This window comes from Vulpes lagopus, chromosome 2 (genome assembly GCF_018345385.1).
Source record: "Vulpes lagopus strain Blue_001 chromosome 2, ASM1834538v1, whole genome shotgun sequence".
NCBI classification, from domain to species: domain Eukaryota; kingdom Metazoa; phylum Chordata; class Mammalia; order Carnivora; family Canidae; genus Vulpes; species Vulpes lagopus.
In genome coordinates this window covers 48,512,520-48,534,056 of record NC_054825.1, presented here as the reverse complement: position 1 = coordinate 48,534,056, position 21,537 = coordinate 48,512,520, and the positions used below count along the sequence as shown (strand labels likewise).

Genomic DNA, 21,537 nt, shown 5'->3' with positions numbered 1-21,537 from the left:
TGAAAAGTAAAGTATCTACATCACAAGAGTTCTTTGGATTGTAAATCATTTTAGAAGAGAGCAATTTGCTTTCCCACAGGATAACTAAGTTGTATTTTGTTTTCCATCATTACTGAAAAGAAATTATTTTACAGTTTCTTTATGATACTTACCGAATATAATTTTCTGTTTTAGATCTCCAAAGGTACTAAAACCAATTTTTATTGGATTATGTTTCTAATGAAATAAATCTTAGGGTCTGCAGTAGATGAGGTTTCAAAGTTTCTGAATTTACTGACTTTTTAAACTTTCCTTTTTTAACTTGAAAGGTTAATCTGGTTTATAGATATGTCAAAAGTTTTAAAATAAGTAGGAAGCTTATCACCACTCAGCAGAAAACCCTGGTTTGGTCTGTTAAAGGTCCTGTTGTTATTGTACTAGCAAAATGTCAGTGCAGTCTACTTTCTGCAATTTTAAAGTTTCTGGTTAGTTTTCTATAATTTGAGCAACTTTAAAATAAATTATCATTTTTACCTTTAGATAAATCTATTTGGCAGTTTATAGTGCATATCAGTGTTCAAGGTTTTCTTATTTTCTATTCGCCTTTCTCCCATATTTTCCCCCTTCCCTGAAAAAAATGTCAGGGCCTATTTTGAAAACTAAATATTTATAAACATTTTTAAGCTTTAAAATTTACATTTCCTTTAATATTTTAACAAAAGTGACTTTGACCTTAATTTTAATGATTTTTTAAAAAAACAGTACATATGAGAAATGAGAATAAAGACCTATGTGTGCATTGTTTACTAAAGTGATATTGTTCTATGTATGCTGTTTTGTAGCCTCCTTTTTTTTTCTTTTCTTTTTTTTTAAGATTTTATTTATTTATTCATGAGAGACACAGGCAGAGGGAGAAGCAGGCTACATGCAGGGAGCCCAATATGGGACTTGATCCCGGGTCTCCAGGATCCTGCCCTGGGCTGAAGGCCGTGCTAAACTACTGAGCCACCCGGGCTGCCCTGTAGCCTCCTTTTTTCAATAAACATCTTCTGTATGTATTTCCATCTTCACTTCTTAACAAGTCTACAGTCAGATTTCCCAGGGGAGGACCAAGTCTCACATCTGGTTGTCATATGCCCTAATAAGTCTCTTTGGGGAAAAAAAAAATCTAACCTAGTCCTCTTTCTTTTCATACCACTGACTTATTGAGGCAACAGGGCTGGCTCTCCTGCAGGATATCTTGCTTTCTAAACATGTCTAGTTGAGGGACACCTGGGTGGCTCCATCACTTAAATGGCCTGCTCTTGGTTTTGGCTCAGGTCATGATCTCAGGGACCTGGGATGGAGCTCCATATTGGGCTCCGAGTGGGGCTCTGCGCTCAGGGGGAGTCTGCTTGAGGAGTCTCTCTCCATCTCCTCTGCCCCTCCCCCTACCCACGTGCATGCTTGCTCGCTCTTTTTCTCTCTCTCAAATAAATCTTAAAAAAAAAAAAATGTGTCTGGTCGCATGTACATTTAACTTGTTCCTCTATCTCTTGTATTTCCTATTAATTAAAAGTCAAATTGTAAGGCCCAAAAGATCCATATTAAACATGTTTTGCTCGGATCTATGACCGGTTATTTACTTCTTAATTTAACTCATCAAAAAGCACAGTATCTGGATGAGTCACCATTAATGAGATTAATTTTGAGCACTGAATTAGGATAACAAATCTGATCCCTTCATTGTAGAGTTTCAGCTTTTTCATCTTACTACTGAAAAATAATGTATTTGGTGTTACTTTGCACAGTATGAATCTCTAGGTCCCTATCAGACATATACCTGAATATAATGCTTGTCTAAATGAGTACATTTCATGAGGGATCACATAATACTAATTTTCTGATATTTTAAATTTTTTTCTGCTACCTCATTAGCCACTGTTTTTCAGTAACAGAATTGTCTATCATCTGGAGCTATTGGTTTGTTCTCTTGCAAAGGCCAGATAAATAATTTCATTTAGTTACTAATAACTAAATCAGAAGATGATATGTTTGTTTTTTGGGTTTCTTTCTGACTTTCTCCTTTTAGACTATGATTGTAGACTCGTGGATTTTTATTATTTCAGTTAATATCAATCATAATTCTTACAACTTTGACTAATGGTGAAAGGGACCTTTCAGGTTGATTCTTGTCTTGTGTCTTTTTGCTATGATAACTATTTTTTGATTATGGAAATGTTCAAGCAAACAAAAGTATAGAGAATAATGTAGTGAACCTTGAATATATCTCAGCTTCAAAGTTATCAGTGTTTCTGATCTCATTTTATCTCCTACTGCTTTTTTGATCCCCTGGATTATGATCTTACTGATATTTCAAAGTTTTCTTTATTTTCTGGCATAGCAAGGCTTTAGACCTGGAATCCTCCATTTCTCTAAGAAGCCATCATTACTTTTAGTAAGGGATGGTATCAGATAAGAAAATCTGAGCCTAAAGGTTAATAAAAGCTTTTTATTTTCATTTTTATTTACTTTCCCATCATGTATGTGTCTCATTGTAATGGTAGTCTAGTTCCATAAGCATGTTCACTCTCCATTGTGGAGGAAGGACACTTCTCAGAGATGGGACAAAATCTTTATATTTCCATTTTAATTGATCTAAATGTTAGGTATAGCTGACAGATGATTCAAATGTTGGCACATAAGTGTTTTTCAGGAATGCTTAAAGAAAGATTGGGGCAGCCCAGGTGGCTCAGGGTTCAGCACTGCCTTCAGTCCAGGGTGTGATCCTAGGGACCTGTGATCGAGTCCCATGTCGGGCTCCCCACATGAAGCCTGCTTCTCCCTCTGCCTGTGTCTCTGCGCACCCCACCCCCCGTCTTTCATGAATAAATAAATAAAACATTTAAAAAAAAATACTGCTTTTTTAAATAAACACCATTTAGTGTTATCAGTTTGCCTGTACTACAATATAAGGAAATCCTTTATAAATATATGATTTCTGAAGGTTTGCTTATACCACTCTTTGGTTTTTTTTAGCATTTTTAGCATTTTTTCATAGCAGATGATAAAGTCTTACTGGATTCCAGCTCTTAAATCTGTGTATGATTTCCAAGATGGACCAAACTCTGTCTTTGCCTTTTTCCCTCCTGATGCCCTACTGAAGTAAAATGTATAGAAATAAAAAATGAAGAAACCAGTAAGTAGGAAGACTACCAAAAAGTGATAACTGAGCAGATTTCTAGATCTCTCTTGTTCAGGTACTAAAAGGCACAACTCTACCCTCTCATCTGCCTACACCACTCTCATCCCTGCACTTGGACTATTGATATATATATATAGCAGGCATGCACACCAAGCAAAATATCAAACATATCCTGTAGAGAAATTGGGAAAAGCTAAGGCTTCTAGAGTACAAGTTAGGTCTCCAGAACAAAAGAAAAACACCATCATCATTCTGGCTTTTAGAGAGCCTGTTGGCACCCTACCCATGCACCCTAAAGGAACACAGCTTGTAACTAACTACCCTACACAGAGTCCTCCTCAGGAGAGCAGTCTAGCCAAAAACCAGACCATTTCCACAATGGTAGAGGAAATCTGTGTTGATTAATGAGTCATCCAGGCATAAATATGAATGAGTAACCAAGATTACCAGGCATGTGAGCAAAACTGATGGCATGAAAGAGAGACTAAAATAATCAGAAAAATTGCTGCTGAAGAAAATAGAGCTAATCAGAGGGAACTTAACAAGAAATGAACTCTCATATTCTTATGGCTGCAGGAAGATCCTACTACACTCATTAAACAGAATAAAAGAACACAAGTTTTCAGATTGAAAGGACACAGCAAGTGCTGAAATAGCAAATCAGATATCATAATGTACTACTTTCTTGGGAAGCTGCAGAATTTCAAGGATAAACTAAAGATCCAGAGGATGTACAAAGTGACAAGTGTCAGACCGAAATCAAACCTGTCATCTCTAATTCTCTTAGTGCTTTAAGACAGTAAAACATTACCTACAACTTTTCAAAAGAAAAAAATGTGTAACCAGAGATTCTATATCTTACCAAACTGTTAATCAAAGGTAAGAGCAGACTGAAGTTGTTTTTAGACTTTCAAGAACTCAAAGGTACTTTGTCTTGGAATTAAAAGAAACGGATGAGGGGGCACCTCTCTGGCTTAGTCTACAGAGCATGAAACTCTTGATCTTGGGGTCATGAGTTCAAGCCCCACAATGGGTGTAAAGCTTACTTTAGATAGATAATTACGCTTTCACCATTAGCTTTCTTAAAAAATAGAAGATTATTGTATAAATTTTCACTAAACATTTTCATTTTGGGTTTGATTTTTCTTTAAATCTCATTACTGCCAGAAGGGTTTATTGAGAGAAAAAAAGGGATGAAGAATTACAAACAGTAAAGTAGTTGTGGAGTTATACCATAAAATAAGTTATTGAGCTACTATAGCAAACAATAAGGAGACTAATCCCATAATTTTCCATAGTTCCCTGTGACATCAGCAATAGGCATTTCAGGACTACTTTTAATTGCAGTCACAACTGACTGGTACACCATATGGCCAGCAGATGCAACAGCATCAGATTGTTTTCCCGTCATGACTAGAGTGACATGATCTGGCTTATATTTAAAAGCATCATTATAATGGCTATGTTGCATATAGACTTGGAGGTAGAAATAAGGAGACCAGTTTGGACATGATTTCAGTATTCCAAATGAAAGATGACAGTGCCTTGGATATGGTGGTAACAGTGGAGTTGGGGAAAAGAGGTCAGATTCTGGGTATAATTTGAAAATAGAACCAACAACATTTCCTAAATGATTAGATATAGGGTGAGCAAGAAAGGAGTAGACGTTTCTGGTCTGAGCAGTAGGAAAAAAACAGATTGGGGGAAAAGACTAGGACTTAAGTTTTGGTTGTTTCAGAAGTCCATTTGACCTCCAAGTAAAGATGTCAACTACTTGGATTGGCACTTAAATATATATGTGTGTGTCTGCAGTTCGGAAGAAAGCTCTGGCAGAGTGGGTGAGATCACCTAGGAGGGAATAGAGATAATGAGGTGTGAGGATGGAGACCTTAGGCATGCTAACACTTAAGATTCAGGTAGATGAGAAAGAATGATCAGAGGTGACTGAGAAGGAGCAGCTAGTGGTGTATAAGGAGAGGGAGCCACAAGAGGATGGTGCCCCGGAAGCCATGAGAAGAAAATGTTTCCAGTAGGAAAGAGTCATTGACTATTCAAGCTGCTGAGAAATCAAGTAGGACGAGCACTAAAAATTCACTGTTGAATTTGGCAACATGGCTAGCAGTACCCTTATGTTTTTTCAGACAGCTAACTTGTTGGGACGAAAATAATGCATTAAATTGTTTGGGCCCAACTACTTATTACATGGATTTCTTTTAGGTATTTCTTTTGGCCTGGAAACTTTGAAATGATTATTAAGATACCAAGAGAGTCACAAAGTTTAAGAATATCTGCTTTAGAGGGTCATGCTAATTAAGTATTTTAAGAGGGCGAAGCTCCTCTGCCTTTTCTTTGTCTCTGCTAAAAAGTTTGAGTTAGTAATTTTAAATCTGATCAGGTTACTGCAGTGAATAAAGTTGCCTTAATGTGGTTCAGTATAAAAAAAAAAATAAAACCTTATCCCACGAAATGTCTGCAATAACATTTTTGCATGAATTTTTCTTCTTGCCTCCATAGGTATGGTCTGAATATGCGTTGCTTGGCAGCTCGGGTCAACTACAAGACTTTGATTATCATCTGCACACTCTTCACTTTGGTCACAGTACTTCTGTGGAATAAATGTTCCAGCGATAAAGCAATCCAGTTTCCACGGCACTTGAGTAGTGGCTTCAGAGTGGATGGATTAGAAAAAAGAGCAGCAGCATCTGAGAGTAATCACTATGTGAACCACATGGCCAAACAGTCTGAGGAAGCATTCCCTCAGGAACAGCAGAAAGCACCCCCTGTTGTTGGGAGCTTCAACAGCAATGGGGGAAGCAAGGTGTTAGGGCTCAAATATGAAGAAATTGACTGTCTCATAAATGATGAACACACAATTAAAGGGAGACGAGAGGGGAATGAAGTCTTTCTTCCATTCACTTGGGTGGAGAAATATTTTGATGTATATGGAAAGGTGGTTCAGTATGATGGCTATGATCGGTTTGAATTCTCTCATAGCTATTCCAAAGTCTATGCACAGAGAGCCCCCTATCACCCTGATGGTGTGTTTATGTCCTTTGAAGGCTATAATGTGGAAGTCCGGGACAGAGTCAAGTGCATAAGTGGGGTTGAAGGTTGGTATCCGTCCGCTCCACTGTATTTTCTATCCTGATTGTGTTGAGGAATAAGAAGTTGTAGGTGTTAATTATCTAGCAAGTCCATGGCTTATTACCAGAGACCATTCATTGCTCTGACTTAGCAAGGAGGAACAGGTTAAGTCTGAGCCTGGGGCAATTTTCTAGATGGTGTGATTTAAGGGCTGCAAGAATATCACACCTGAGCAAATAGGATTATTCCATTAACCTGCCTCAGAATCTGAAATTCTCACCAGTAAGGTAAAGGCACAGCGTCTCCAAAAAATTTGCATGAAAAGATACAGTTATGGTCCTATGAGAGGAGACAGGAACAGGAGACCAATAGACCTATCTGTGTACCAGTTCAGTTTTGTTACCACATTAGCCAGGTATCATCTCTCGAGGGAGGTTTAAAATCCTCTGAACAGGGATGCCTGAGTGGCTCAGTGGTTGAGTGTCTGCCTTTGGCTCAGGGCATGACCCTGAAGTCCGGGATCAAGTCCCACATCGGGTTCCCTGCATGGAGCCCGCTTCTCCCTCTGCCTATGTCTCTGCTTCTCTCTTTGTGTCTCTCATGAATAAATAAAAAATCTTTTAAAAAAATAAAATAATAATATAAAATCCTCGGAACAAGATAACACATAGACACCATTTTCTCTGACCTTTTATGCTACACTCTTATAGTCTAAATTTTTTTATTATTATTATTTATTTATGATAGTCACAGAGAGAGAGAGAGAGAGAGAGAGGCAGAGACACAGGCAGAGGGAGAAGCAGGCTCCATGCACCGGGAGCCCGACGTGGGATTCGATCCCGGGTCTCCAGGATCGCGCCCTGGGCCAAAGGCAGGCGCCGAACCGCTGCGCCACCCAGGGATCCCCCACTCTTATAGTCTATTACATACTGTCTTTCATTGTCTTTCAGACCTTTCTTATGAGTATAATTGCTACATTTTGGAATTTGTATTTCAAACCTAAGATTGATCAGAAAGCCAAATAGAATTTGACTTTAAAATATGTTATTTAGGGGGATCCCTGGGTGGCTCAGCGGTTTAGCGCCCACCTTCGGCTAGGGGCATGACCCTGGAGTCCCGGGTTCGAGCCCCGGGATCGAGCCCCGGAATCGAGTCCCACATCAGGCTCCCTGCATGGAGCCTGCTTCTCCCTCTGCTGGTGTCTCTGCCTCTCTCTCTGTCTCTCATAAATAAATAAAATCTTAAAAAAATAAAATAAAATATGTCATTTAGGATATCCCAGGATGGCTCAGCGGTTTAGTGCCTGCCTTCGGCCCAGGGCATGGTCCTGGAGTCCCGGGATCAAGTCCCACGTTAGGCTCCCTGCGTGGAGCCTGCTTCTCTCTCTGCCTGTGTCTCTGCCTGTCTCTCTCTCTGTGTCTCATGAATAAATAATTAAAATCTTTTAAAAATAAATAAAATATGTCATTTAGGGACCCCTGGGTGGCTCAGCGCTCAGCGGTTGAACGTCTGCCTTCAGCTCAGGGCATGATCCCAGTCCAGGAATCAAGTCCTACATCAGGTTCCTCTCAAGGAGCCAGCTTATCCCTCTGTCTGTGTCTCTGCCTCTCTCTGTGTGTCTCTCATGAATAAAAGTCTTTTTAAAAAAATAATAAAACGTCATTTAACCGTAGGAAAGAGCTTAGTGTGTTTTAAGATATCTTAGTTTAAAATTTGTTTTCCCCATTCTATGAAAAGTGATTTCAATATCTTATTATTTTAAGGTTTAAAATATATTTACCAAATGTCCAGAAGAAGGAAGTGCCAAATTCACTTATATTCCTACCATTTCAAGATAATTATTACCATTTTTGTATGGAGGTCTTTGTATGTAGGCCTATATTTTAACATAGTTGTAATGATACTTAGTTATACAGTGTTCAGAATGGAAATATTTTCTTTTTTTTTTTTTTAAAGATTTTATTTATTTATTCACGAGAGACACACAGAGAGAGATAGAGTCAGAGACACAGGCAGAGGGAGAAGCAGGCTCCATGCAGGGAGCCCAACATGGCACTCAATCCCAGGTCCCCAGGACTCCAGGATCATGCCCTGGACTGAAGGCGGCAATAAACTGCTGAGCCACCAGGGCTGCCCAGAATGGAAATATTTTCTTAGGAGATTTCAAAGATATCCATCACCAAACCTTTTCACATAAATTTTATAAAATATATAATATTAGGGACCCCTGGGTGGCTCAGCAGTTGAGTGCCTGCCTTCGGCCCAGGGCATGGTTCCAGAGTCCCAGGATCGAGTCCCACATCGGGCTCCCCGCATGGAGCCTGCCTCTTTCTCTGCCTGTGTTTCTGCCTCTCTCTGTGTCTCATGAATAAATAAAATCTTTTTTAAATATGTCTTTTACATATGTGTGTGTGTGTGTGTGTGTGTGTGTGTGTATATAATATTAATAGATGTTTTAGATGCTAAAGAAAAAGTGAAGAGTACCCATAACCATTGTTAAATAATATTTTGATTGTTTTTCCAATCTTGTTGTTGTAGAGACACATTTTTTAGACAAATTGGGATCATGCTATATAGTCAATTTTATATTCTGCTTTTTTTCTGTAAAATATCTTATTTCCCCTTGTTGAATCTCGACTATTTTAATGACTAGTATTCATAATAAGAATATGCCATGATATGTGTAATACTTGCACTCCTTTCGTTTTAGTTGGCTACTTAGGTCATTTCCAGGTTTTTTTGTGGTTTTTTTTTTTTTTTTTTTGCTTTTACACGTAATGATAGTATAGATAGTCATAGTTACTCATTTGCTATTTTTAATTATAGTCTAGGAGTACTTTCCTAGGAAGTTAACTCCATGTCAAATAATATAAATTGATCTATTTTGCTAAACCGCTCTCCAAAAAGGTTGAACCTTCTTGTACCTCCAAGAGCAGAGCGTAGGCTGCTCTTGTCACCCAGCTCTTGCTGTCACGGAACATTTGTTTTTTAATCTGTTGTTTACAAAGGGACCTCATGATTCCCTTTCTGTAACAGTCAGTGAGGTGACGTACCCTTTTCATATGCTTTTCTACTCATCATAAGATCTGTATATTGTTCCCCTTTTTCTTATGTGATTAGTGGGATCTCTATTCCTGTGAACTTTGCGATATATATATATTAAGGACAATGATACTTTATTGCATTTGTTAAAGATATTTTCTTCAATTTGGTTGTCTTTCATTTTACTTATGATTTGTTAGCCTTAGAAGTTTTAAATCCTGTTTACTGAACTTAAAGACTTTTTTAAACTTCTTTTATGGCTTCGAAAATCATTGCCATACTATAATCAGCTGTTCATCTGTATTTTCTCTAATACTTTTATTAGGTTTGTGTTTTTTTACATTCAACTCTTTAGGCCAGCTAAATTGATTTGTATTTTGGTAAATGGTACAAGGTCAGGGTAATTTCAGATTTTTCTTCTCATATGTACTGAATGATCTTTTTCCCCCAGTTGGTTCATGATGCAGTCTTCATTGTTAAAATATTTTGAATAGCAGAATATGTTTCTGGCCTGTTATTGTTCATTGATCAGTGTATCAGTTCTTATGTTAGTTGTACATTGTTTCAATTATCACCCATCTTTAATGAGATATTGTATAAACCTTCCTTTCATTAAGTGAAAATAATTCTATTTGAGTTTTGAGGAAAAAAGTCTCCTCTTGGAGAAAAAAATACAAAGTCTAGAACTTATCTGTAGCCTAGATTTCTTAGCCCTTATGGTTCCTAAATCCTTAAACTGTTTTGAAACTACATCACACATATGGTTTTGTGGGTTCTTAGTTTCTTTCTGCTGTGCCCATCTGATGCTTGTTAATTTATTTTAGAACTGCAGAGAGAAGCTTATCTCTCAACACATAGACCAAATTCTGTACACTGTAATATTATTGTATTTCCCAGGTAGGAAATTACTAAACCACTAATACCAAACATTCAAAAGTTTTGTTTAGAACCTTAATAGAGGTAATCCATGAGTGAACTATGTCAAAAATATATGGTTAAGTGTGCAATTTTAATTCATTAAAAAAACATGCCTTGTTCTCAAGCATTACATTTTGACATGAAGGATATAAAAAAGAATTGCAAGCTGTGTTTATACTTTAAGTTGCCTAGTCATAACTGGCCCCTTAGGCAAATATTTCATCTGTCAGATGATATAGGTATTAGACTACATCTTGGGATGCCCGGGTGGCTCAGTGGTTGAGCGTCTGCCTTTGGCCCAGGGCGTGATCCAGGAGTCCCCACATCGAGTCCCACATCAGGCTCCTGCATGGAGCCTGCTTCTCCTTCTGTCTATGTCTCTGCCTCTCTCTCTCTCTTTCTCTCTCTGTCTCTCTTTGTCTCTCTTGAATAAATAAATAAAATATTTTGAAAAAAAGACCACATCTTGATATTGGAGAAAGAGATGAGTATGTAATTAACTTGAATGTTAAGTACAAACATTTAAGAAAATTTCATGATTAATATTTTAGGATGAACCTGTGGTAACATTATCTACGTGTATTTAAATTGTACAAAAATGGGGACGCCTGGGTGGCTCAATGGTTTAGCTCCTGCCTTCGGCCCAGGGCGTGATTCTAGAGTCCTGGGATCAAGTCCCACATCAGGCTCCCTGCGTGGAGCCTGCTTCTCCCCCTGCCTCTGCCTATGCCTCTGCCTCTGCATCTGCCTCTATCTCTCTCTCTTTGTCTCTTATGAATAAATAAAATCTTTAAAAATAAATATTGTACAAAATTTGAATGTATGAAACAAAGTTATGAAACAAGGCATCTATAGCTATGAGCAACATTTTGCTATGAGCAACATGTAAAAAGTCAGTCCTGAAAAGGTAATCTACAACATTGCATTGCTGTCTGTCAACAAATACTGAACAAGAGTGGATAAACCTCTGTTTTGTTTTTCATATCTGATTCAGTACTAGTTTTTAATAATTATGAAAACAGCATAATGCAGAAGCTTAAAAGTTGCTGATAAGCCTATAACATGCCTCAGAGGTAAAACAGTAAAGAGTAGTGTTCACAGTAGGCTCTTAAGTGTCCAGACGTGGTGATTTATTTTGTTTCTCCGTTTTATAGGTGTACCTTTATCTACACAGTGGGGACCGCAAGGCTATTTCTACCCAATCCAGATTGCACAATATGGGTTAAGTCATTACAGCAAGAATCTAACTGAGAAACCCCCTCACATAGAGGTGTATGAAACCGCAGAAGACAGGGACAAAAACAAGCCTAATGACTGGACCGTGCCAAAGGGCTGCTTTATGGCTAGTGTGGCTGAGAAGTCTAGATTCACCAATGTTAAACAGTTCATTGCTCCAGGTAAGTAATGTATTACTATGTGTGTCTGGTAATTTTATGTTGATTTATGGCACCTGATACTCCCTTAAAATTGTTTTTATGGTTTTAAAAAGTACATTAGCAGACCCTTTACATAAAGAAACAAGCGGTGTCACCCAAGTGAAATCCCTAGAAAAAGAACAGCTAAAAATTCAAGATTATGAAGAAAATATTTACTCTGTGAAAAGGCAAGCCATTGATTGAATATTAAGATCCAGGTTACTGCATGGTATGTATCTCCTTCCAGGGATCTGTGTCTCACAGGAATGATACTCTTTGGTTCATTTTAGTATTTCAATACAGTATTTAATTCTTTAGCTTTTAAACTGTTTTGCATTAAGGTAGAAATTTTTCTTTATAAGAGAGCCATCCTTTCCTTTGTCTGTTTTTTACCAGCAGCTTTTATTTTTTTGAGCTATGATAGCGTTAGCAACCAGGCCTGCTTCTCATATTGAGTTTTGTTAATGTACTAGATTGTCTCAAACTTCATATAAAACCATTTCATTTATAAAATCAAATTAACTTTATGCAACATTTCCCCTTTTAGTAAGACAGTCTCATTAATTAGGATGTAATGTATTTTTCTCCACTAATCAATATCCATGAGAATTAATGAGTCCATTACTTAAAAAGACAATGAAATAATTTTAGTTAGCACCTCAGGCCTAATACTCTATGGGGAAATGTCAAGAACAGAACTCATTCCCCCCCACCACCACCACCACCAACCTTGCAGTCAGTAAATAAAACGAGAGAAAAGGTTATAAGACCTCTTCTGTATTCTCTCCTTGTTCTTTATTGATGACTGTGTAATTCACAGACCTTGAAAGCCACAGTACAAATCTACTCATTCTAGATGGCCTTAAGTAATGGATTTATGAGTGCTTAATGCAGTGCAAATAATGGGTGACCTTTAGTTTTTATTCTGTGACTAGAACTTCTTTTCTCCTACGGTATTCTGTGTATTTTAGTAGATAGGGCATGTCTGCTTGACTGGTGAGAAAGTATGTGGAGATATTTAAGAATATGTAGCTTGTGATACCTAAAAGGTTATTGTACCAGAAAATGATTAGACTTTGCAAAAGTACATTTGTATTTGTTTCTATCTAAGCTTATTTTTGTACTAATTGATAGTGTTGTGTGGATTAGGGTGGAAAACAGCAGCCCTTATCTTGATGATCTCAAATGCTAGCAAGTTTTCTAGAACAGTTCTTTGAACTGTATCCTATTTAGAGCAGTAGATTTCATTGTGCACTTCCAGATGCCCAAAGTAATACAAAAGATAAGTCTCCTCATACCATGTGAAGGACCCTCACAGTACTTCTTCATTCTGCAGCCCATAGCTGGAGATAAAACTACTTCCTAAGGTGGTTTAAAATATATGGGGGAGAGAACTCTGTGACAGTCACTCTGCCAGTGGAACGCAAGCTGCTCACAGTTGGAACTCCTTGTTGGTGGGAGTGTGCTAACTGGGAATGGGGTGCTTGTTTTGATATCTTGGGCATGCCTGAGGGTGCATTTGATCCAAGTGTTTGAGGCAAGTGAGTTGGAGTTACATGAGATTTGTTGCTCAGAGCAGGAGAAGGGACTCAAAGAGGTGAGACTGTTGTACTGAAGCACAGGTATGGGGAGATGAAGCTTTTCAGAGGGCATAGACCTCATGGGAGATCAATTCACTGTTGAGAATCACTGTTGAGAAGAAATTGGAACTTGTACAAATAAGCCTAGGCCTCAGTAAGGTGAATCCCTGGAAGACCAGGGACCAAATGCGTTGGCCTTTTATTTTTCTGGACCTTGAATTTTTTTCCCTGAAAGGAAATAAAGTTGTCTAGAAGAAAGAACCAGAACATGGGTCTACATCATATTTTTATTGTTTTGTTTGTTGAATAATATTTTGTTCCTCTTCCTGATTTGTGCTCTGTTAAATTAAATTAGCTTTCCCTTTCTGGAAACACTCTGTCCACTCCATTTCCATGACATTCTTTCTCAGACTTAGTGAGCTTCTCTTCCTCTGCCTGGCCCTTATCTCTAGGTATTCCTCATGCCTCTTCTCACTGCATCTAGTAAACCTGTTGATTAAAATGAATGAATGGTTTGTGTTGCATGTAAAAACATTGATTTAAAGACTGCCCTTAAGTGTTTATCATCCTTTGTTGCCTAAAGGGACATTACCCAACTGCATAGGCCAAGAATAAACACTTGTAGTGACTCCCAGGTTTAACTGCTCAGAGAAAGGAGTCACGGATTTCAAAAAAATGGGAAACCGAAAACTTTATATTCAGCTTTAAAGCAGGAGTCTCCAGATAAAATATTATGCTCAAACCTTGCCTGCTACATTTCCAGAGTGGTTGCCAAAACCACACTCACATTCCACTTGCTACCATTTGGATCCTTCTCAGTGATGCTGACAGGTTATTTAGCTACTCTGTATATCTAGAAAATGGGAATCAAAAGACTTACAAGATTGTTGTGAAGAGGAGGCTGGTCTGTTGATTGCTTCATGTGGAGGATCGGGACTTCCCTGTGTGGCTCAGTAACTCCCTCTGGTGGTTTTGGGGTTTTAGGAAAATAGTTTTTTGAAAGGTTACATCCTGTGACATCAATTGTTACTTGGTTCTCTGAACTAATCTCTTATAGTGAAACATATCATTTATAGTGAGACCATATCATTTCATTAGATTTGTATTCATAAGTAAATTAGAATGGAATTCTGGGAGGAAAATAGGCAATTCTTCAGCCTCCTCCCATTTGGACTTCTAAAGTTGGATACCTATTATCCAGTCTCAGGAAAATGGATGTCATGGTTAATGATACTGCCTAATTAATGAGGCATTACCCTAAGAATGAAAAATAACTAGCTCTCAATATACCCTTCTCTGCTGAATATAATTGAAACTTGAGTGATTCATCAGTCAATTCAGAATCCTGTAGTGTTTCAGGAATGTTATTATATTGAGCATCAGATTCCATTTTACCTCCATTAGATGGAGGAAAATGCTAGTTAAGAGAGAGATTGCATGTTGACATTTTTCCAGATGAAATGGATTTTTTTAATTAGAAGTAGGATTCTGAAGTCACTGTTTAAAAAGTCACTCGAAGCATCATTTAATGTTGTAAGTCTGTCAAGGTGTTCTCATTCCTTATACAACTCCCATGGTTGTTCCATCATATGAAATCATTAAGAGCCTTGGATCAATTATATCCACACTGGTGGAGTCCAGTATTGGGGGAGTTTAACTACCAGCCCAACATACTAAGACTATCCAAGCTAATTACACTGTAAACACTATCATCAGTCCACGTTTTGTCTTTGCTCCAGTTGACACCCTAAAGATTTCCTCAGGAACTCCTTAACCTGATTCTGTGACTATGTTTAAGAGAAATAACTCTTCCACCAATTATGCTCATGAGTGTTCCATTTCCAGTATCATTTTTTTTTTCACAGTCTTTGGACTTGAATCCAGCAATCCTGGTTTCTGGTCCCTACCCTACTGCTAATTAGCATTTGGCTTGGGCAAACCTTTTAACCTTGCAAAACTTCCATATCTTTATCTCTAAAATGGAAGTAGTAATTCCTGCTCCGCCAGCCTCAGATTATTGCAAGGATCATATGAGATAACACATAGGCATGTTTTTCAAAAACATAAGTTTAATAGAGATCAAGATATTCATATTTACCTGTAAGGTTATATATAAAATATGTACTACCTATTTTTTGTTGTTGTCATTGGCGTTGTTCTTGCTGCTGCTGCTGCTGTTGGGTTGTAATATGCTCTCTTTCTTTTCTTGGTAGACCTAGACCAGCAGTATTCAGAAAGCCAACTTTCTGGGAATCTGCCGTCATTGTACTATAGATATGCAAGAGAAATTTCCTGTCTGATAATTTGCCAGATAAAACAGCTGTTATTATTTTATCAGCCTCTGAAGGCCAGTAGCTTCAGAATAATAATAATCATAATCACTATCAATTTTTACTTTGTTCCAAGCCACTTTCTTTTTTTTTTAATCCTCACAATTACCTTGCAAAGTAATATTATCTCTATTTAACATCAAGAAACTGAAGTTCAAAGAGCTATTTCATCTTGAACATCTCAGAGCTAGGAAGTGGAAGAGAAACAATTCAAACAAGGTTTTGGCTTTTTTTTCTTCTTTTTAAACTCCAAAACCTCTGCTTCCCCTTCAACTTCCCCCAATACCCCTCACTTTTGGTTGACTACCTAGGCCCCTGCTTAATTTTCTGAAATTTATTCACAACTCCAACAAATACCTGAAAACAAACCTTATCGTTTTCAGCATCAGTTAGTATTTAAGAGTGTATCTTGAGGTTTCCTGGCTGGCTCAGCCAGGAGAATGTGCAACTCTTGATCTCAGGGTCAGGAGTTCGAGCTCCATGTTGGGTATAGAGATTACAAAAAAATGAAACTTAAAAAAAGAAAAAAAGAATGTGTATTGTGGAACCAAACTAGGCAACCTACGTTCAACATTTTGTATCTTAAGCAAGTTACTTCCCTCCGTTAGCCATAAAGTGAGAGTAATAGTAGCACTACTCCTATAAATGAGTTAAATGAGTTAATATGAGTAAAGCACTTAGAATATAGTAAATACCTACTAAATGTTAATTAAATTAAAATTTTTAATTCATGTATAAGCCATTCTTCTAGCTTCTCACAATATTATGCACTGAGCCTATTTTAGTTATTTTTATTCTTTTAATAAAATGAGTATATTAGGGACACCTGAGTGGCACAGCCTGTTACGTGTGTGTCTTCAGCTCAGGTCATGATCCCAGGGTTCTGGGATCAAGCTCCGCATTGGTCTCCCTGCTCAGTGGACAGCCTGCTTCTCTCTCTCCCCTTGCCACTCCCTCTGCTTGTGTTCTCTCTCTCTCGCTCTCGCTCTCTCTCAAATAAATAAAATCTTTTTAAAAAGGATATGTTAGGGATCCCTGGGTGGCGCAGTGGTTTGGCCCCTGCCTTTCGCCTGGGGCGCAATCCTGGGGCCCCGGGATCGAATCCCACGTCGGGCTCCCGGTGCATGGAGCCTGCTTCTCCCTCTGCCTGTGTCTCTGCCTCTCTCTCTCTCTCTGACTATCATAAATAAATAAAAATTAAAAAAAAAAAAAGGCAGTTTGATCAACAATACCTTATTCATTTGCTCTTAAGCCTCTAATAGGAACTAGACAGGCCTGATGCTCACAAGCCATCATAGACTCATCAGTTCTATGATTTATTTATGGTGACTTTAGTGAAATAATTGATGATGATAATAACGATGATGATGATGATCAGACACAAAGTAGTGAAGTGCTAATTTTGTATGGTTAGTGGTTATCAAGGATAAATTACAATTAACTTTTAATACAAGGAGCTTTTCTTCTAACCAGTCTTTGTTGGTAAATTCTCCCCCTACAGAAACCAGTGAAGGTGTATCCTTGCAACTGGGGAACACAAAAGATTTTATTATTTCATTTGACCTCAAGTTCTTGACAAATGGAAGTGTGTCTGTGGTTCTAGAGACCACAGAAAAGAATCAGCTCTTCACCATACATTATGTCTCAAATACCCAACTAATTGCTTTTAAAGAAAGAGACATATACTATGGCATTGGGCCTAGAACTTCATGGAGCACGGTTACAAGGGACCTGGTCACTGACCTCAGGAAAGGAGTGGGTCTTTCCAACACAAAAGCCGTCAAGCCAACCAAAATAATGCCCAAAAAGGTGGTTAGGTTGATTGCAAAAGGGAAAGGATTCCTCGACAACATTACCATCTCCACCACGGCTCACATGGCTGCATTCTTCGCTGCCAGTGACTGGCTGGTAAGGAACCAGGATGAGAAAGGTGGCTGGCCGATTATGGTGACCCGCAAGTTAGGAGAGGGGTTCAAGTCTTTAGAGCCGGGGTGGTACTCTGCTATGGCCCAAGGGCAAGCCATTTCTACTTTAGTCAGGGCCTATCTATTGACAAAGGACCATTTATTCCTCAGTTCAGCTTTAAGGGCAACAGCCCCTTACAAGTTTCTGTCCGAGCAGCATGGAGTTAAGGCTGTGTTTATGAATAAACACGACTGGTATGAAGAATATCCAACCACACCTAGCTCTTTCGTTTTGAATGGCTTTATGTATTCTTTAATCGGGCTGTATGACTTAAAAGAAACTGCAGGGGAAAAACTCGGCAAAGAAGCGAGGTCCTTGTATGAGCGTGGTATGGAATCCCTGAAAGCCATGCTCCCCTTGTACGACACTGGCTCAGGAACCATCTACGACCTCCGCCACTTCATGCTTGGCATTGCCCCCAACCTGGCCCGCTGGGACTACCACACCACCCACATCAATCAGCTGCAGCTACTCAGCACCATCGATGAGTCCCCAATCTTCAAAGAATTTGTCAAGAGGTGGAAGAGCTACCTTAAAGGCAGCAGGGCAAAGCACAACTAGAGCTCAGAACCAAAATGATCTTGCAGCCTCTGCCCTGCACAGAGACCATAGGCTCCGTCTCAGCAGAGCATAGGCACATTTTAAAAGGTTGTGTACTAGGTTTGTGTGGATTACATCGAAGTGTTAGATGCACCCCGTCTTCTGGTAATCGCATTCTATGAGTTGGGTGTTTCAAAACATGGCACTTGGAGCAGAAAAGTGTTTAGTCGATGGCTGAACATGATATATAACTTTGCCTTGCTTATCACCGTCTACAGTTGTGCAGATAGTCCAGTCCCTCTGGGCCTGGGGAAGACACTGGTAAGTAGCTGTTACTGGCCGGTCGTCTGGCACTTACCTGAAAACTTAGTATGGGTCTCTTTTAAAATGTGATGATTTATGTTTTTGTTGGAAACAAACTTTAAAAAAAATAATGTGCTGTAATACAGTAAATGTGTACTCGCAGCCTGAATAGTGGACCGTGTGCAACTTTTTTAAATGATGTTTCTTTTCTACAGATTAATTTCTTGGCGAATTTCGTGTTGCATTTCTTGAATTTGTTATATATGGAGAATATTTTGAATGTATGGTTTTCTTGAAATGTGTGAATTAAAAACACAACCAGTGTTCAGGCTTCACAGTTATATAATGTAAGCACAACTAAAACAAAACTTGTTGACTGCACAAGAAATCACAAAAATGTTATGTTTTATGAAACTTGATCTACAATCAGTAAAGATTTGATAATCAGTCTATCCCTCGCCATCCCCACTGCGATGGTTTCTTTTTGTCACTGTCTAGAATTCTGTTTCATTTCAGATTGCACTTGAGAGTTTTGTCTCTTTTGGGGGGACATTTTTGGGACATTGTGGAAATTTTATTTGAGAAAGGAGCTAGTCCACCCTCACCACCCTTTAAAGAAAAATACTATGTCAAATATTACATACAAGAATCATAGCAGGTGTTTTCCCTACTTTTAGATCATTCTTGGTCATTGACATTGACTCTGCAGTTGTCAATGGTCAATGTTTTTCCTTTGCAATTTTAATTATAAATTATTTCAGCTCTTGGGTAGAAGGGATTGATGCTACCACATTTGCTGTACGTGAGTAACCAAGACCTTTATTTGGATTTTATATCCCACTATACCTTACCTCACATAAATACGTTTCACAGCCCTTGTATCCTGGGCAGTGTCTGCTATAGGGCTTCAGGCATCATCCAAATCAAGCGAGGTCGATTTTGTTGTTTTTGTTTGAATGTACGACAGTACACTAAAGCAACACTGTAACTTATACAGGTTGAAATATGAGACCCCACACTTTTCAGGAGACTGAGTCTGACAAACACATTGCAATTTGTCTGTGACCTGTATCAAATGCACATCAAGAGCCACATGGGCACTTGCCTAATATTCCAGCCTAAATTGAACTCAGCCTACCAACACTACTTAGAAACCAGAAAACATATACATATATATGAATATAGTAAACATGCAAAATATAATATGTATTAGTGGCAAAGAGAGCAGGATCAGAGAAGACAATATAGAGGTACACTGAAGACAAACTGGCCACGGTAGAAGAAGCTTAAACTCCCAAGTTACATGACCACAACTCTCTTCTGCCCACAACACGACGCTTGTGGGTTTTTTAAGTTTCCCGCTGGCTTTTGACCTTTGTAGTTCTTACACATTATTAGATGCCTCCACAAGACTATCTGGACTCCTTTTTTTATTTCCGTGCTCCAACATGAACTTTCTCCAGTCGGGAAACCCTTTACCCGTTATCTTACTTCTTACTGAGAACGGTCCAGACTTCGGCCTTGTGTTTGCATACTGGTACTTCAGACTAAGGGAATCCATGAACACAGCATGGTACTGTTCCGCGACAAATATCAGTGCCTTAACAATGTGGCTGTCCTTTTCCACTGAAAAAGGAAAGACATTTTGATCTAGAAATGGCATTGCTGTTTCACTGCTGTTGGTTTCACACTGCCTTCCACATTGCAACAGCAACTTGATTTTTCTTGTGATCCCAGAATTTTCTAAGAGGATGAGCTGAACCTGCAGCAGCACCACCAGTGTACACCAGTGGTTCTCAAGCTTTAGGCTGCCTCCGAATCACCTGGTTGATTACTGAGCTACAGATTCCAGATAGTCACTAAATCTGCCTGCAAAGCATGACAGTCTGCATTTTTAACAAGCATTCAGATAATTCTGGTGCAGGTGATCTGGGGGGCAGACGTTCAGGAACACTGCCCAAGACCATCAATTGCATTTTTGTTCCGAAACACCTACAGAGTTCTTTGGGTTTTTAATCATGTAAGATGTTTACTTTTTCTGAGCTTAGAGAGAATGGGGAAGGTGTTTTAAAGTTTTATTTTGTTTTGTTTCATTAAATTTTTCTTTGTTTCCAGGTAATGGGTATTTGTTTTGTACGCTTATCTTGAGTTAGCTTTGCTGTTAAATTAAATCTGTTGCCACTTCAGTTGTAAAACCAGCCAAAAGTTTCCAGACAGAGGTCAAGTTTGACCCTTTAGGATCGTTGTACATAAAGGCTTCATCCAAAAACCATCCAGTGTATGTGAGCAAATAGAGAAATGACACAAGCACAACTCTCCAGATGTGGCAGTCCTTTCCTTGGCCAGCGCGGACTCTCGCTGAAAGCTGCTGTTTTCATCCTTGTTGCAATTGTTGTTCTTGTTTCTCCTCCATTGTACATGTGGGTTAGAGACCATGTGTCAAATATGCAATAAAGTGTTTACCGGATGCCCTTCCAAAGGGTGGTCCTTGTAAAGCTGTACAGACTTTGCGGTTTAAGCACAATGTGCACATGTTAGTTTTCTATACAGCAAAACTTGATTTTTTGCAGATGGAAAGGTATTTTGTTTCTATACAAAGTAAATGGATTGTTTGTGCTTAATGTAAAGCTGCTTTATAAAATTGTAAAATAAAGTTTTTATCTTAAAAGGAATATGCCTGGATAATTTGTTCCTTCTCTAAGGTTTTTTTGAGCCCAGCAAGTGGATTTCTTGACCATTTTCTGTTCAACCTGTGACAACTAGTCAGGCAACAGATGTTCATGAGCAGTTCAGGCCCTGTAAGGCAAAGTGCCGAAGAGCCTGTCACGGGTCTCACCCCCAGAAGATGTGATGGACAGGGACACGATGTCCAGAGAACAGCTTTGGAACGATAAAATGCCAAATTGTGTGGTCAGTCAGGGAAGGTGTGGAGGAGACAAAGCCTAAGTGGGGCCTTCAGGCCCAGGTACCAGGTAGAGGAAGAAGAAGGGGTAATGAGCAAAATCGGGGTGCCGCGGCAGCTCTGAAGGTGCCCTTAGGCTATTCAGGTTGGTTACCATTTTTGCCTGATTTGAATTTATTTGAAAGTTTGTCCTTCCTGTATTTTCTATAATTGCCCCTTCTCCAGAACAATAAGCATTACTTAATCTTCTCCCCCTCTTCTTCTCAGAGGGTAATGATACAGGCTCCCCAAATAC

At 38.7% G+C, this 21,537-nt stretch overlaps 1 protein-coding gene across 5 annotated transcripts in view; it reads left to right on the top strand.

Moving 5' to 3' along the window:
- The window catches only part of GLCE (glucuronic acid epimerase), a 117,030-nt gene extending 96,029 nt beyond the window's left edge, over nt 1–21,001 (top strand). For 4 of the 5 annotated variants that reach the window (XM_041742942.1, XM_041742938.1, XM_041742939.1 and 1 more), the window contains 3 exons: nt 5,678–6,273; nt 11,362–11,604; nt 17,034–21,001. In XM_041742942.1, coding sequence (XP_041598876.1) covers nt 5,691–6,273; nt 11,362–11,604; nt 17,034–18,058 — 1,851 coding nt within the window. In that variant the 5' untranslated portion in view covers nt 5,678–5,690 and the 3' untranslated portion in view covers nt 18,059–21,001. The remainder of the gene's footprint in view (nt 1–5,677; nt 6,274–11,361; nt 11,605–17,033) is intronic. The other variant, XM_041742943.1, reaches the window with a different exon arrangement.
- The last annotated feature ends 536 nt before the right edge of the window (nt 21,002–21,537 follow it).